We start from the raw sequence: 12869 nt of genomic DNA on the forward strand, positions 1-12869 counted from the left end.
ACATAAGCTGGGCAATCCTGTGATCTCCAAGGCAGTTTTTCCTTTAGCTTTTACTAATGGGACATAAAGGCAGTTACTTTACAATTATAGCAAAGAACTTTTTTCTGATCATGGTTTGTAATTTGCTGACACTTTAAATGTTTCCTTCCTAGTTGTGTTAGGTCCTAGTGACACCGCACATATAACCAAGCTGGAAGACCCAGTTACAATGCAGTTGTTCTATAAGCTAACAGGGGTAACACCCTGAGTATGTCCCTGTAACCTGTTTAAAAATTAGGACAATCCAAGGTTTATTTACAAATGGTAGCCTTTTGTAACCAGGTCCACTGACTTAGTAATAGTTGTAGAGTAGATGATGCCTGAAATACACAGCGCACTTTAATACCTAAGAGTCAAATCCTGGGGCCCATGTAATACAAAGGTGTGGAGCATGGAAAGTCTTCCCTGCTTCATGGATTGGATCAAAGAACCTTGAGGAGGGTCAAGCTTGTTGCCTATAGAGGACAGAGAGGTTCTGCATCTGCTCTGCAGGCAGTTATAGAACTACCCAAGGGTTTTTATGATTTCTTTCCTTTTCACGGAGGCCACCGAGGTTGCCAAAGTCCCAGGCCGTCAGCGTATTGAAGGATTTGGACTCTCCTGCGGTTCAGAGAAAAAATAACTTGCATATTGGAAAAGGAATGTGTTGCCGGTGACCTGCAAAAGGGGAAAACATCTAGACTGTGTCCTCTTTTGCATCTTTACAGGAAAAACAAGAGCAGAAAGGTTCTTTTGCTCTTGTTTTTCCTGTTTGTTTGGGGGATTTTTTTAAATTAGAAATATCAGGAATATGTACCCTTATCTTCCTGTTCTTCTTTGAGTGCTGGTCCTTATGTGTATTCCGCACATGGGCTGCACATGCATGGCATGCTCCTGAGTCTGGAAATTCCAACAAGCCGTGTCCACTTGTTCCCCTTGTGCTGCAGACTGAGGACATTAGAGGCAGTGCAGGCTGATGCCTCTTCAGTTCCTTCTTACCACTACATGGAATCCCTGTGTCCACAGATTTCTCCAGCTTTTATCCCTATACTCTGTAAATAAATCTGTAAATAATTTATAACTGCATCGCTGTCCGAGCCACACACCTTCCAGGGGCCCAAAACTCCTTAGCAGACAACCTGAGCAAGCACTTCTCTGCAGCTCACAAGTGGGAGATACACAGCTCTATCCTGAGCAAGATAGTCGCTCACTGGGGAGCACCTCAATGGGATTTCTTCCCAAATGAACAGGAAGCTTCCTTTTTACTGCCCCAGAGGAGCTAAGGGTTGCGGTTCCAAGGGCATGCTCTTCTGTGGACATGCAATCTCAGACATGCCTTCTCTCCTATTTGCCTGTTACAAAGGTCTTGAGAAAGATCTGTCAGGACTGTCCCAGACAGTTTTGGTTTACAGAGCTCCTGAGGATGTCAATCTGTCCTCCTATCAGGATCCACCACTTCCTGGATCTCCTTACTCAAGAAGGGGGCAGAAGTAGAAACCCCAATCCAGAACTACTCCTCCTAATGGCCTGGTGTTTGGATGGGCATCAGAACTAGGATGCTTTTGCTCAGCATCCCTCCAAGCTATTCTTACTCAAAGTAGAAAAGACTCAACTAGAACCTGCTGCCTAGCTAAATGGAGACTTTTTCTGCCTGGGTTCAGCATAAGCAGCTGTCTCCAAATTCTGGAAGTATCCCAGTTGTTTTAGATTGACTTCTGTTTTTAAAACATTCAGGTCTTTCCATTTGCTCTCACTGCGGGTCCATCTAGCAGTGATCAGTGCCTTCTTTCCTCCGGTAATGGATGTTCCATCTTTACTCACCCTATTACAATGAGATTTCTGAAAGGCCTAGTTAGGACCTTTTCACCAGTTGTCAAACCTACACCCCCGTTGGACCTCAATTTGTACTATCAGCACTCCCTGGGCCACCGTTTGAACCCTTGGCAACAAGTTCCGTGTCCCACCTGTCCATGAAGATTGCATTCTCAGTGACTATTACCTTAGCCAGAAGGGTGAATGAGATGGGAGCCCTCATGGCAAACCAACCATATACTGTTTTTCGCAAGGAAAAGGTCTCTCTTCAATAACATCCTAAATTCCTCCCCAAGGTTCTTATGGAATTCTGTGTCACTTTCCTGTTTTCTTCCCAAAACCCCACATCTCTACTGAGGAAGGAGAACTTCATTCCCTTGACATCAGACATACCTTAGCATTCTACCTGCAGAGAACCAAATCTATCTGAAAGTCTCCTAGGCCATTTCTTGCCGTAGCAGAAAGGTTGTGAGGACAAGGTGTATCCTCTCAGAGAATCTTTACATAGATTTCTGGATGCATCAGTGTCTGCAATCAATTAGCATATATCCCTCCACCTGACGGGAGAAGGGCACACTCCACCAGAGCACAAGCTGCCTCTACAGCATCACCGCAGGAAGAACCGTTACTGGACATATTCAGAGCGGCTATCTGGAATTCCATTTGCACGTTCACAAAATATTACGTGCTATCGTTCAAGCCTCCGCTGTGGATGCAGTCCTTTTGACATCTTTCTTGCCAGCTTCCTCACACCCTTCTCCAGTCTGAAGACTGCTTGCCAGTCACCCATGTGTGGAATACATATAGGGACCAGCACTTGAAGAAGAAATGGAGGTTACTTACCCGTCACTGGAAGTTCTTCGAGATGTGTGGTCCCTGTCTGTATTCCACTGCCCACCCTCCATCTCCTCTGCTTTGGATCTTTATGGATTCACTGTAAGAAGAGGAACTGGAGAGGTGCTGGCCTCCACTTCTTCTTATGTGCTCATAAGGCTGGAGCACAAGGAGAACTACTGCGTATGTGTGGGCCACCGGACACTGCTTGTCAGAATTTCTGGACTCTGGTGCGTGGTAGCCGCGTGCCCCCACATGTGGAATACAGATCGGGACCGCACATCTCAAAGACTTTCCAGTTTCAGGTAAGTAAGCTCCTTGTTTTTTCGCTAGTTGACTCCTTGGAGGACCAGAGAACTGGGGAAAAGTTTTTTCAGCTGAAGGGTCAGGCATGTTCAAATCTTGTATAAAGAGAATTTTTATCATAAGGTGCTCGTCAGAAGTTTCAGTTAAATAAGTATTAACAAAAACCAAAGTTTTAAACGGTCTAACTAAAAACCCTGGGCCTTCTCAGGTTTCTTTCTTTTGTGTCTTGTGATGATGTAATCCCATTAGTTCTCCAGTTGTAAATTTGTGAGACTCTACAAACAAGACCTGGTACGTCAAACGTAGCACGAGTAGATTTCTTCGATAGAAGGATTCCGGGGCACTCACATAGTATCAGTTCTGAAGGACCTGCAGACCTGTATGTCAGTGAAGGAGTTTTTCTCATTTACATTCTTTGTGCTACAGTTAAAATTACTACTTAGCTGCCAGTGAATTCATGAAAGCCTGTCTCCAAAATGAGTCTGAGATTGAGAAATATTGCATAACGATACGTGTATATGCACGCCAGGTTAAAAATAAAAAAACACTTGTTTTTTTTAAAGGTACTTAGTTACAAAGTAGTGTTTGCTTTCAAGGTATTAACCAATCCCTATGACTCAACTCTCTTTTAACAGTTTGTTTGGATTGCATAAGAAGGTCATCAATATGGTACACAATTTACTGTCCAGTCACGACTCCGATCCACGGTACTCTGACCCACAGGTAAAGGCCCGGGTGGCTATGCTGTATCTACCTCTGATTGGCGTGATCATGGAAACCGTGCCCCAGCTATATGATTTTACAGGTATTTTGTGCACCAAGCTTTGCATATATGTTGAATTACTCCCAACTTTTGAGCATATTAAGTCAGTCCTGTTGGAGTGAGCAACCAAACTGTTCTGGTAGCCTTGCTATTTTCAACGTATATTATTTATTTATTTATTTGTATTACCATAGTGACCAAGAGCCCTAGTCAAGGACCAGGACCCATTGTACTAGATGCTATACAAAGAGAATAAAAAGACGATTCCAGCTTAAAATCTACGTATAAAACTAGAGACAACTGGTGGCTACAGAAAGGTGGCTGGGAGTACAGGGAAACAATGAGACAATATTGATCGTCAAGATAGCTAGTGAGCACAGTAAGCTACCAGCTGCAAAATGTATGCTCAACATTGCCTTGCATAAAAGCTGTATTTGTCCACTTGTTTGCACATAACCAGTAATTCATTGTGCATGAGTGTCCTTTTGCCCGTGTGGATGTAGGATTTTACCACATGCAAATTTTGCAGGCACAATTTATTTTATATAGACTAATAGAAGAAGAAGTGTCTATCTAGACACGCTAAACCTCTCTGATACATACTTTAAAATACATCCAATCAAAGAGACAACAGCTCCATACATGTAACAATAGTACCAACAGACAGCACCAAAAAACCAAATTCCCATGTTCCTTTACACATTACCTGATGTTTTCTTCTGCAGTAGCTCTCCTACAGTCTGCCAGACCGTGTCCTGAAGGGTGGAATGTTTGGGCTATTTCAGACCAGGGTGGGGAAGCTGGATATGAAATAGTCTGACATATAGCTAGGGCCCTATCAAATTCACAGTCAATTTTGGTCAAGTTCACGGTCACAGGATTTAAAAAATCATAAATTTCACAGTTTCAGATACTTATATCTGAAATTTCACGGTGTTATAAACCTTGGGGGGTCCCAGCCCAAAAGGGGGCTTTGAGGGGGTCACAAGGCTATTGTAGGGGGGTTGTGGTATTGCCACCCTTACTTCTGCACTGTTGCTGGCATCTGAGCTGCCTTCAGAGCTGGGCACCCACAGCCAACCCAAGGCCCCTTTAACCTCTGGGTGCCAGGGTGCTGGGCCTGGAGCTGGGGAGGGGCAGGGTTGGGGGTGCCCTGGCGAAGGGCTCCTACCATATGCCAGGCTCCAGCTGCTGGTCCTGGCTGGGCTGTTGTGGGATGGGACTTCCTCTTCCCCTGCAGGGGCCACTCCTTGGGGCTGGTCAGACGAACTTCCAGGAACCTCCCCAGGCTGTAGGAAGCTCTGCAGCTACTGGCTGTGAGCCCAGCTCTGAAGGCATCGCCGCTGCCAGCAGCAGTGCAGAAATAAGGGTGGCATGCTATGGTATTGCCACCTTTACTTCTGCGCTGCTGCTGGCTGCAGCACTGCCTTCAGAGCTGGGCGGCCGGCCAGCAACCATCGCTCTCCAGCCGCCCAGCTCTGATGGCAACATAGAAGTAAAATTGGCAATGCAACCCCTCTACAGTAGCCTTGTGACCCTGCACAACCCCCTTTTGGATTGGGACCCCCAGTTTGAGAAACACTGGTCTCCTGTATAGTATAGGGTAGAAGCACACACAAGGCAAGATTTCATGTGGGGGAGACCAGATTTCATGGTCTGTGACTAGTTGCATGGGCTTGAATTTGGTAGCAATTTAGCACGCTTCTTTGAGCATTTCAGCCCTTTAAGTTAAATGACATGGTGAAGGCTTTGGGGGAAATTTTCAGAAGTGCCTAAGTATTTTAAGAGTCTGTATCCCATTTTCAAAAGTGACTTAGGCGCTTAGGTTCCCTAAGTCCTGTTGACTTTTAATGAAACGTGGGCTCCATAGTGCCTAGGTCACTTTAGAAAATGAGACTAAAGCTCCAAAATTCCATAGTCATTTTTGAAAAATGTTCCCTTAGTCTCATATGTTTGATTTACATAACTAGAGAGAGAGAGAGAGAGAATCCCCATTTGCTAGCGATACCAGTCTAACTATAACATAACGAGAGAGAGAGAGAGAATCCCCATTTGCTAGCGATACCAGTCTAACGTAATTTTTTCAGTGACCATTACCAGACAGTTAAATGAAACCAACAGAGAGAAGCTGTGAGGAATGGACCTTTGAATGCACCATTTGACTGGGGTGCGTGTGTTTCCCTGCAGAGACTCACAATCAGCGAGGAAGGCCAAGCTGCGTCGCCATCGACGATTATGAAAGCGAAGGTGGAAGCATGATAAGTCAGACAGTTGCCATGGCCATTGCGGGAACATCTGTCCCCCAGCTCACCCGGCCCAGCAGTTTTCTACTCACATCAACGGTACAAAAGTGTTCCCCCTCAGAGCACGTGTAAACAGGCAGATATTTATACGATTATGCCCGAAAGTGATGATCACAAAGCAGCAGAGACAGAGATCAGCATGCACCTGGGCATGTCATGTAGCAGGAGGGAGGGCAGGGGTGGTGGGAGATGTGAAACAGCTAACATTTGCACTAGGTTATTCCTGTCCTTGCGATGGGAGGGAGGGCACATAGTTAGAATGGTCAGTTTTGCCAAACTTCTGTTCCTCCTTCTCAAAGCAAGCTGATGAAAATGCCATACCATGGCTGCTGTTATGGTCATTGTAGGTGAAATTCACCCTTTTGCCAAGGCTCTCAGCACAAGGCCTCTGCCCCACTTAAATCCCACTTAATCAAGTAATAAATGGAGCTTGAGTGAGGCGTGAGCCTTGGGCTGGCCCTCTGCATAGGGGTGGATTTCACCTTCTTTAGGTTACAGTAGCACCCATAGACCCCAGTCAACATTAGGGCCCCATTTTGCTGGGTGCTACACACGTACAAAGGAAGGACAGCCCCTGCAACATAGAGTTTCCAGTCTAATGAGACCGAAACCAAGAGGCTGAATGACTTAGTGGAGGGGGTGATGGTCTGGGATGAAGGGAACATCAGATTACACAAACCCATCATCTGCAGGTTTCAAGGTTTTTTTTGTTTTGTTTTTTTTTCCCTCTACTGTAATTCTGGTAATGAGTGGAGGTCCCTTGCCAGGCTGCTAACTAGCTGGAAATTTATTGAAAGCGTCATAGTGGAGGTGGGTCTTGAGAAGGAGCTTAAAGGAGGACACTCTCATAGCTTGAATTTAGCTTAAAATGCATTGCTAGGGCTGAATTCCAGTGTCTTTTGTGTCATCTGGACTCTGTCAAGGTGTTGCATCAGTCAAGGGAAACGTGGGTTATTCAGACGTTCGCTCATGATGATTATTTATGCAAATCTGCTCGCCCCTGCCCTTGTCTGATGGATGGTGATCGGTTAGCCCAGCATAGTTACCTGATGCAGCTATTTTTAATGGACTATCAAAGTATTTGGGGCACTAATAAGTGTGGCTGAAGTGATTGTTCCTGTCTGTTCAGACTGGTCGGCAGCACTCGACCTTCTCAGCAGAATCGAGCCGGAGCCTCTTGATCTGCCTCTTGTGGGTCCTCAGGAATGCCGACGAAAGCGTCCTGCAGAAATGGTTCACAGACCTCTCCGTGCTGCAACTCAATCGCTTGCTGGATTTGCTGTATCTCTGTGTCTCCTGTTTTGAGTACAAGGTACGGAAATATTGGTTAGTTGCATTCAAGCTCCCTCGAGGCATGAAATGGGATTTAGACAAGCACCCAGGCACAAAGTGAAAAACAGACGTCCCCACCCCTTACAGAGTGCCAAAGAGCCCCCTTCCATCCATCACCCTCTCCAGGCTGTCTTCTCCTGACCCTCAAAATCCTAGCGCCTGTGCCTCTTTCTGTACACACACCAGCCCCCAGTCCCTCTGCCTCTGTCCCTTCCCCCCTGTCTTCCAGCCACCAAGTGACTCTGCCCCCTCATCACAGAGTGGCTGATTTAAAAAAAGGCTCTGCCAGCTTGCCACTCCCATGGGCAGGCAGGCGGGTGCCTCCCCCTATTATTACCCCAGGGGCTGCCACAGGAAGTAAGAGAAGAGAGAAGCTGACAGTCATATTTACTCACTCTCAGGCATCAGGGAAAATTTCCTGTGGTGGAGATTTAGCAGCTTCCCAGGTCACCGGTTGATCCTCTGCTCCTTCCCTCGGTCGTATCTCCCTTGTCCTCTCCCTGCTGCAGGCTTGTCAGACCCTGCAGAGGATATCATGGCCTGGACATCTCCTGCAGCACATCCTGGCCCTGTGGGTCTCCAGGGACAGGAGTTCTATGCATTTAGCCTTGTCCATCCCAGGTAAAAGGAGGCTTCCCTCAACATCTGTGCTTTTCTGGTTTGAAATGTGCAGGGCAAGAAAGTGTTTGAAAGAATGAACAGTCTGACATTTAAGAAGTCGAAGGACATGAGAGCAAAACTTGAAGAAGCTATTTTGGGAAGCATAGGGGCGAGGCAAGAAATGGTGCGAAGAAGCAGAGGGCAGCTAGGTGAGTAAGCGTGCCTGTTGTTGCTGACCTTCCTATATGAGAGTCACTTGAAACTATCCCCAGAGAGCCCCCAGATCCAGTAGAGTGCTGCAGGATGATATGTGTATCAGTTAAGAGCTCCATCTGAAGAGCTGCACAGAGGAAGCGGTTTGCAGTGCACAAGTTTTATTGGTCCTATAAACCCCAGGAACTATGCTGCATATTTGTGAGCACCATGTGTAGGCACTAACTATTTACACGTGTAGACGTGTCTCATTTATAGAGCACTCCTGTAACAGTGTCTGGGAATGCTAGCCTGACCTTATAGGCAGAACCAACACCCTGTCACTGTATGTCAAGAGTTAGAGAGGAAACTCAGTCCCTGAATGGATGGTGGTTTCTGCTAAAGTGATAAGCAGTGAAATAGTTAACAATTTTGGTAATTATATTGCCATCATGTGTCAGAATTAACACCCCATTGAGAGTAATATTGCTAAGTATTGAGTATGATAAGAAGGCTGGTCCGCTGGCTAGGTCACTAGACCCAGGAGAACCAGGGTCAATTTCCAATTCCACCAGAGACTTCTTGTGTGACATAGGCAAGACACTTAGTCTCTACGTATTTCAGTTCCCCATCTGTACAATGGGGATAATAGTATTTCTCTACATCACAGTGGTGGTGTGAGGATAAATACATTAAAGATTAAGACGTGCTTAGATAATACGGTAATGGGGGGCATATAAGTACAGTAGAACCTCAGAGTTACGAACACCAGAGTTACAAACTGACTAGTCAACTACACACCTCATTTGGAACTGGAAGTACACAATCAGGCAGTAGCAGAGACCCAAAAACAAACAAACAGAAAAACCCCAAGTACAATACAGTAGTGTGTTAAATGTAAACTACTAAAAAAAAAAGGGGGAAAGTTTCAAAAAAAGATTTGACAAGGTAAGGAAACTGTTTCTGTGCTTGTTTCATTTCAGTTAGGATGGTTAAAAGCAGCATTTTTTCTTCTGTATAGTAAAGTCTCAAAGTTGTATTTTCAGTGTTCAGTTGTAAACTTTTGAAAGAACAACTACAACGTTTTGTTCAGAGTTATGAACATTTCAGAGTTACAAACAATCTCCATTCCCGAGGTGTTCGTAACTCTGCAGTTCTACTGTATGGACAGATAAGTGTTACGGCTTTGCGTGCTATAGAGTTTTATCATGCTGTCTGTCACATTACTTGCAACCAAGTCTTTGGTTGCCACATGGAAAAAGTTAATATTGATTTATTTTTAAAAAATTTGATGTTACCCAACAGAAAGAAGTCCATCTGGGAGTGCGTTTGGAAGTCAAGAGAATCTAAGATGGAGAAAGGATATGACTCACTGGCGTCAAAACACGGAAAAGTTTGACAAGTAACTCTATCTTATCCTTCTACATCAATAACTGAACGGTCACATTGAAAATTCAAGCCCTGACTCTGCTCCCATTGAAGCCAAAGGCAACAGTCCAGTTGTCCTCAGTGTGAGCAAGATCAGGCCATAAGCTCAGACAGGCTGATTATAGGGGAATAGTTTTAATGCTGACAGGCATCGCATCGCTTTCCATTTCTCTCTCAGCATTTCAGAATGAGACTTAAGACTAGTAAACTCCATTATCTTCTTAGATGCCTGTAGTGAGTTGTAATGTAAAGGAAAGATCCATTAGCTATATTCACAGATAGCATTTATGTCTCATGTCATCTTTCCCTTATTCCATGAGAGCATTCTGGAGTTGTCCAAGCATGCTTTCCTTTCCTGTCCTAATCCATCCCTTTGATTGTTTTTCCACATGTGCTGTGTTTTTAGAAGCCACAAACCACTCAGGTACTGTAGCATTGGTGTGTGGCTCTTTTGTGTAATTTTCATTTTGTACATCTGCATTCTCAACAATTGCAGCTCTGTTTGTGATGCTCGGCAGAAGGTTTTTTTTGTGTGTAACTGGCTGAAATAATCCCTTTTGCTTGTCACACCCATTACATTTTAAGTTCACTTTGGTTTTTGCTAGAAGGCTCAGGAACGGTGTGTGAATTTTGCTGCGCACGTTTTCCATTTTCTAAAATTGCAACCCACAGGCTTCCATTCTCCCTTAGTGGTACTCTGATGTTCATGGATTAGGGCCAGTCCTTTTGCTGGGCCTTCAAACAGCTCAAGTGACAGAGTGGTAGTCATGTTCCATGACAGGTTTCAGAGTGGTAGCCATGTTAGTCTGTATCAGCAAAAAGAACGAGGAGGACTTGTGGCACTTTAGAGACTAACAAATTTATTTGAGCATAAGCTTTCGTGGGCTGAAACCCACTTCATCGGATGCATACAGTGGAAAATACAGTAGGAAGATAGATAGAAAGCTATACACAGAGAACATGAAAAAATGGGTGTTGCCGTACACACTAAAAAGAGAGTGATCAATTAAGGTGAACTATTATTAGCAGGAGAAAAAAAACTTTTGTAGTGATCATCAGGATGGCCCATTTCCAACAGTTGACAAGAAGGTGAGAGTAACAGTAGGGGGGGGAAATAAGGGGGAAATAGTTTTACTTTGTGTAATGACCCATCCACTCCCAGTCTTTATTCAAGCCTAATTTAATGGTGTTCAGGAACTGAGAAATGGCAGCCTTAGAGCCCAAATGGACAGAAGGCCAAGCCACCCACAGTGCATCTACTCCTTCCTCCCACATGGCTGGACCCTGTTTCCCTCCTTCATTTGTGGTCCCGTGGATTTCTGCTGTGCATGGATTCCTGTGCTTTGATCTTGGCGCAACCCTCGGGGGGAGGGATAGCTCAGTGGTTTGAGCATTGGCCTGCTAAACCCAGGGTTGTGAGTTCAATCCTTGAGGGGGCCATTTAGTGATCTGGGGCAAAAATTGGGGATTGGTCCTGCTTTGAGCAGGGGCTTGGACGAGACGACCTCCTGAGGTCCCTTCGAACCCTGATATTCTATGATTCTATGTTCTCTGCCTCATGCCCTCCAGGTTGCAGAGCACCCATCCTATCAACAACGTACACTGGGGTACATAGTTCTCCTTCCATGACATCTCCAGAGCACTTGGGACCGGCACAATAGAAATGCAGTATTTTTGCTGTTTGGCCCTAGCATGTCTGTGTAACAAGCTTTGAATAGAATCCCAGAAGATTCACTGTTGCATTTTGCAGACATGCATCAACCCAAGAGTTTTTAGAAATTAGAATTAATATGAAGTGTGTGTGTTTGTGTGTGTGTGTGTGTGTGTATACACACACACACACACACACACACACAGATAGACAGGTACACACTACATAATGAATTAATGTTGCATATGTACAGTGTATCTTATGCCTCTTCATCCACTTATAATACAATGTTTAAACACATGCCAAAATGAGCTACACGGACACAAGTCAGCCATGCTAAAAGAACTCTTTAACCCTCTCCCCACTTCTCAGGAAAAGCTTGAGTAAATAGCCTTTGTAACATATATTCTGAGAGCCATCAAACCTAGATCTAGGAGATAGTCAAGGACTCTTCACTAAGACCACCCACCAGCCCTCAGACATAGGAATTTTTGGCTCAGCTGTCAAGTGTAGGAGGAGATAGGCAGGCTTTAAGGCAACCAGACTCCTGTGTGCAAAGAGCTTTATATCACAATCAGCACCTTGAACTGCATGCTGAAATGGATGGGAAATCAGCACAGTCTGTGGAGCAAAGGTGTGAAATGGTCCAGGTGTGAAACTCCCCTGTATAAGCCAGCAGCCTTACTCTGCAGTGGTTGAGGTTTCCAAGGTCTCTCTGAAGTGGAGCACATGTTGGTATGGATGACTGTGGTGAGGTCTGTGTCCAAAAGGAAAGCCTGTAACCATCTAGCAAAAGGGAACTTAAATTCTACGGCGATGGGTCCCTTAAAAATACTTTGCATGAAGTTGGAAAAAGGCTCTCTTGGCTACTGCTGCAATCTGGATATCCAGAAGCAGCCAGGCAGCTGACAACAAAAGACAGGCATAGCTCCTGAAAATGAAAGGGCTAATCCCACCTCTACCATCTCTGCCAATTGCTTTTACCCAACTCAGGAATGTAACCTTTTGTTTTGTCAGCCAGGTAGCTTTTATCCAAACCTCCAGACATTGGCAAAGCTGAACTGCGCTGTCGGACCCAATGAAATAGAGACATAGGAGCAAATTCCTCCGTGGGGTGATTCCATAGCAGCGAATATAAAAAAAAAAAAAAAAACCCACCAGATATGAATTTGGCTTATAGAGCTGTGTGTCATCATCTTGCTGATGGTACTGTACCCCAAACAATCTCTCTCATCCCTGCTAGTGGCCTCACATACCTGTTGAACAGCTGGAGTCTCTAATGGAACTACCATGGTAGCCAAAAGATCATTTACTTTTCTTTCTTAAAAGAAAAATCTGCTAAAACAACTCCATAAACCCGCTCTCCAAGTCATACTTGCACATTCTATTCTGAGCCAAATCTGGCCTCTCTTTTCTGCACAACTTCCACTGTTGCAGTGAGAGTTGTGAGCACATACTCCATCTGCGGGTAGAATATGACACGTTGAGTTTAACACTAGAATATACACTTTATAACAAATGAATGTAGAGTATTATTCAACACAAAGAATTCTACACAGCCAAGTGAAGTGATCCCACCGAGCCCTTCTTTTTGCAATTGATATCCTTTAAATAGTGGTACAGTCTATGC

General features: G+C 44.8%; 1 protein-coding gene across 2 annotated transcripts in view; it reads left to right on the plus strand.

Annotated features, from left to right (window-relative positions):
• The window catches only part of DOCK7 (dedicator of cytokinesis 7), a 141354-nt gene that overhangs the window by 97688 nt on the left and 30797 nt on the right, over positions 1–12869 (plus strand). The window contains exons 29-34 of one of the 2 annotated variants that reach the window (XM_077824622.1): positions 3606–3775; positions 5921–6075; positions 7166–7348; positions 8042–8177; positions 9466–9562; positions 9995–10012. In XM_077824622.1, the coding sequence (XP_077680748.1) occupies positions 3606–3775; positions 5921–6075; positions 7166–7348; positions 8042–8177; positions 9466–9562; positions 9995–10012 (759 nt within the window). The remainder of the gene's footprint in view (positions 1–3605; positions 3776–5920; positions 6076–7165; positions 7349–8041; positions 8178–9465; positions 9563–9994; positions 10013–12869) is intronic. The other variant, XM_077824623.1, reaches the window with a different exon arrangement.

Source organism: Eretmochelys imbricata, chromosome 8, assembly GCF_965152235.1.
Source record: "Eretmochelys imbricata isolate rEreImb1 chromosome 8, rEreImb1.hap1, whole genome shotgun sequence".
In the NCBI taxonomy this organism is placed as follows: domain Eukaryota; kingdom Metazoa; phylum Chordata; order Testudines; family Cheloniidae; genus Eretmochelys; species Eretmochelys imbricata.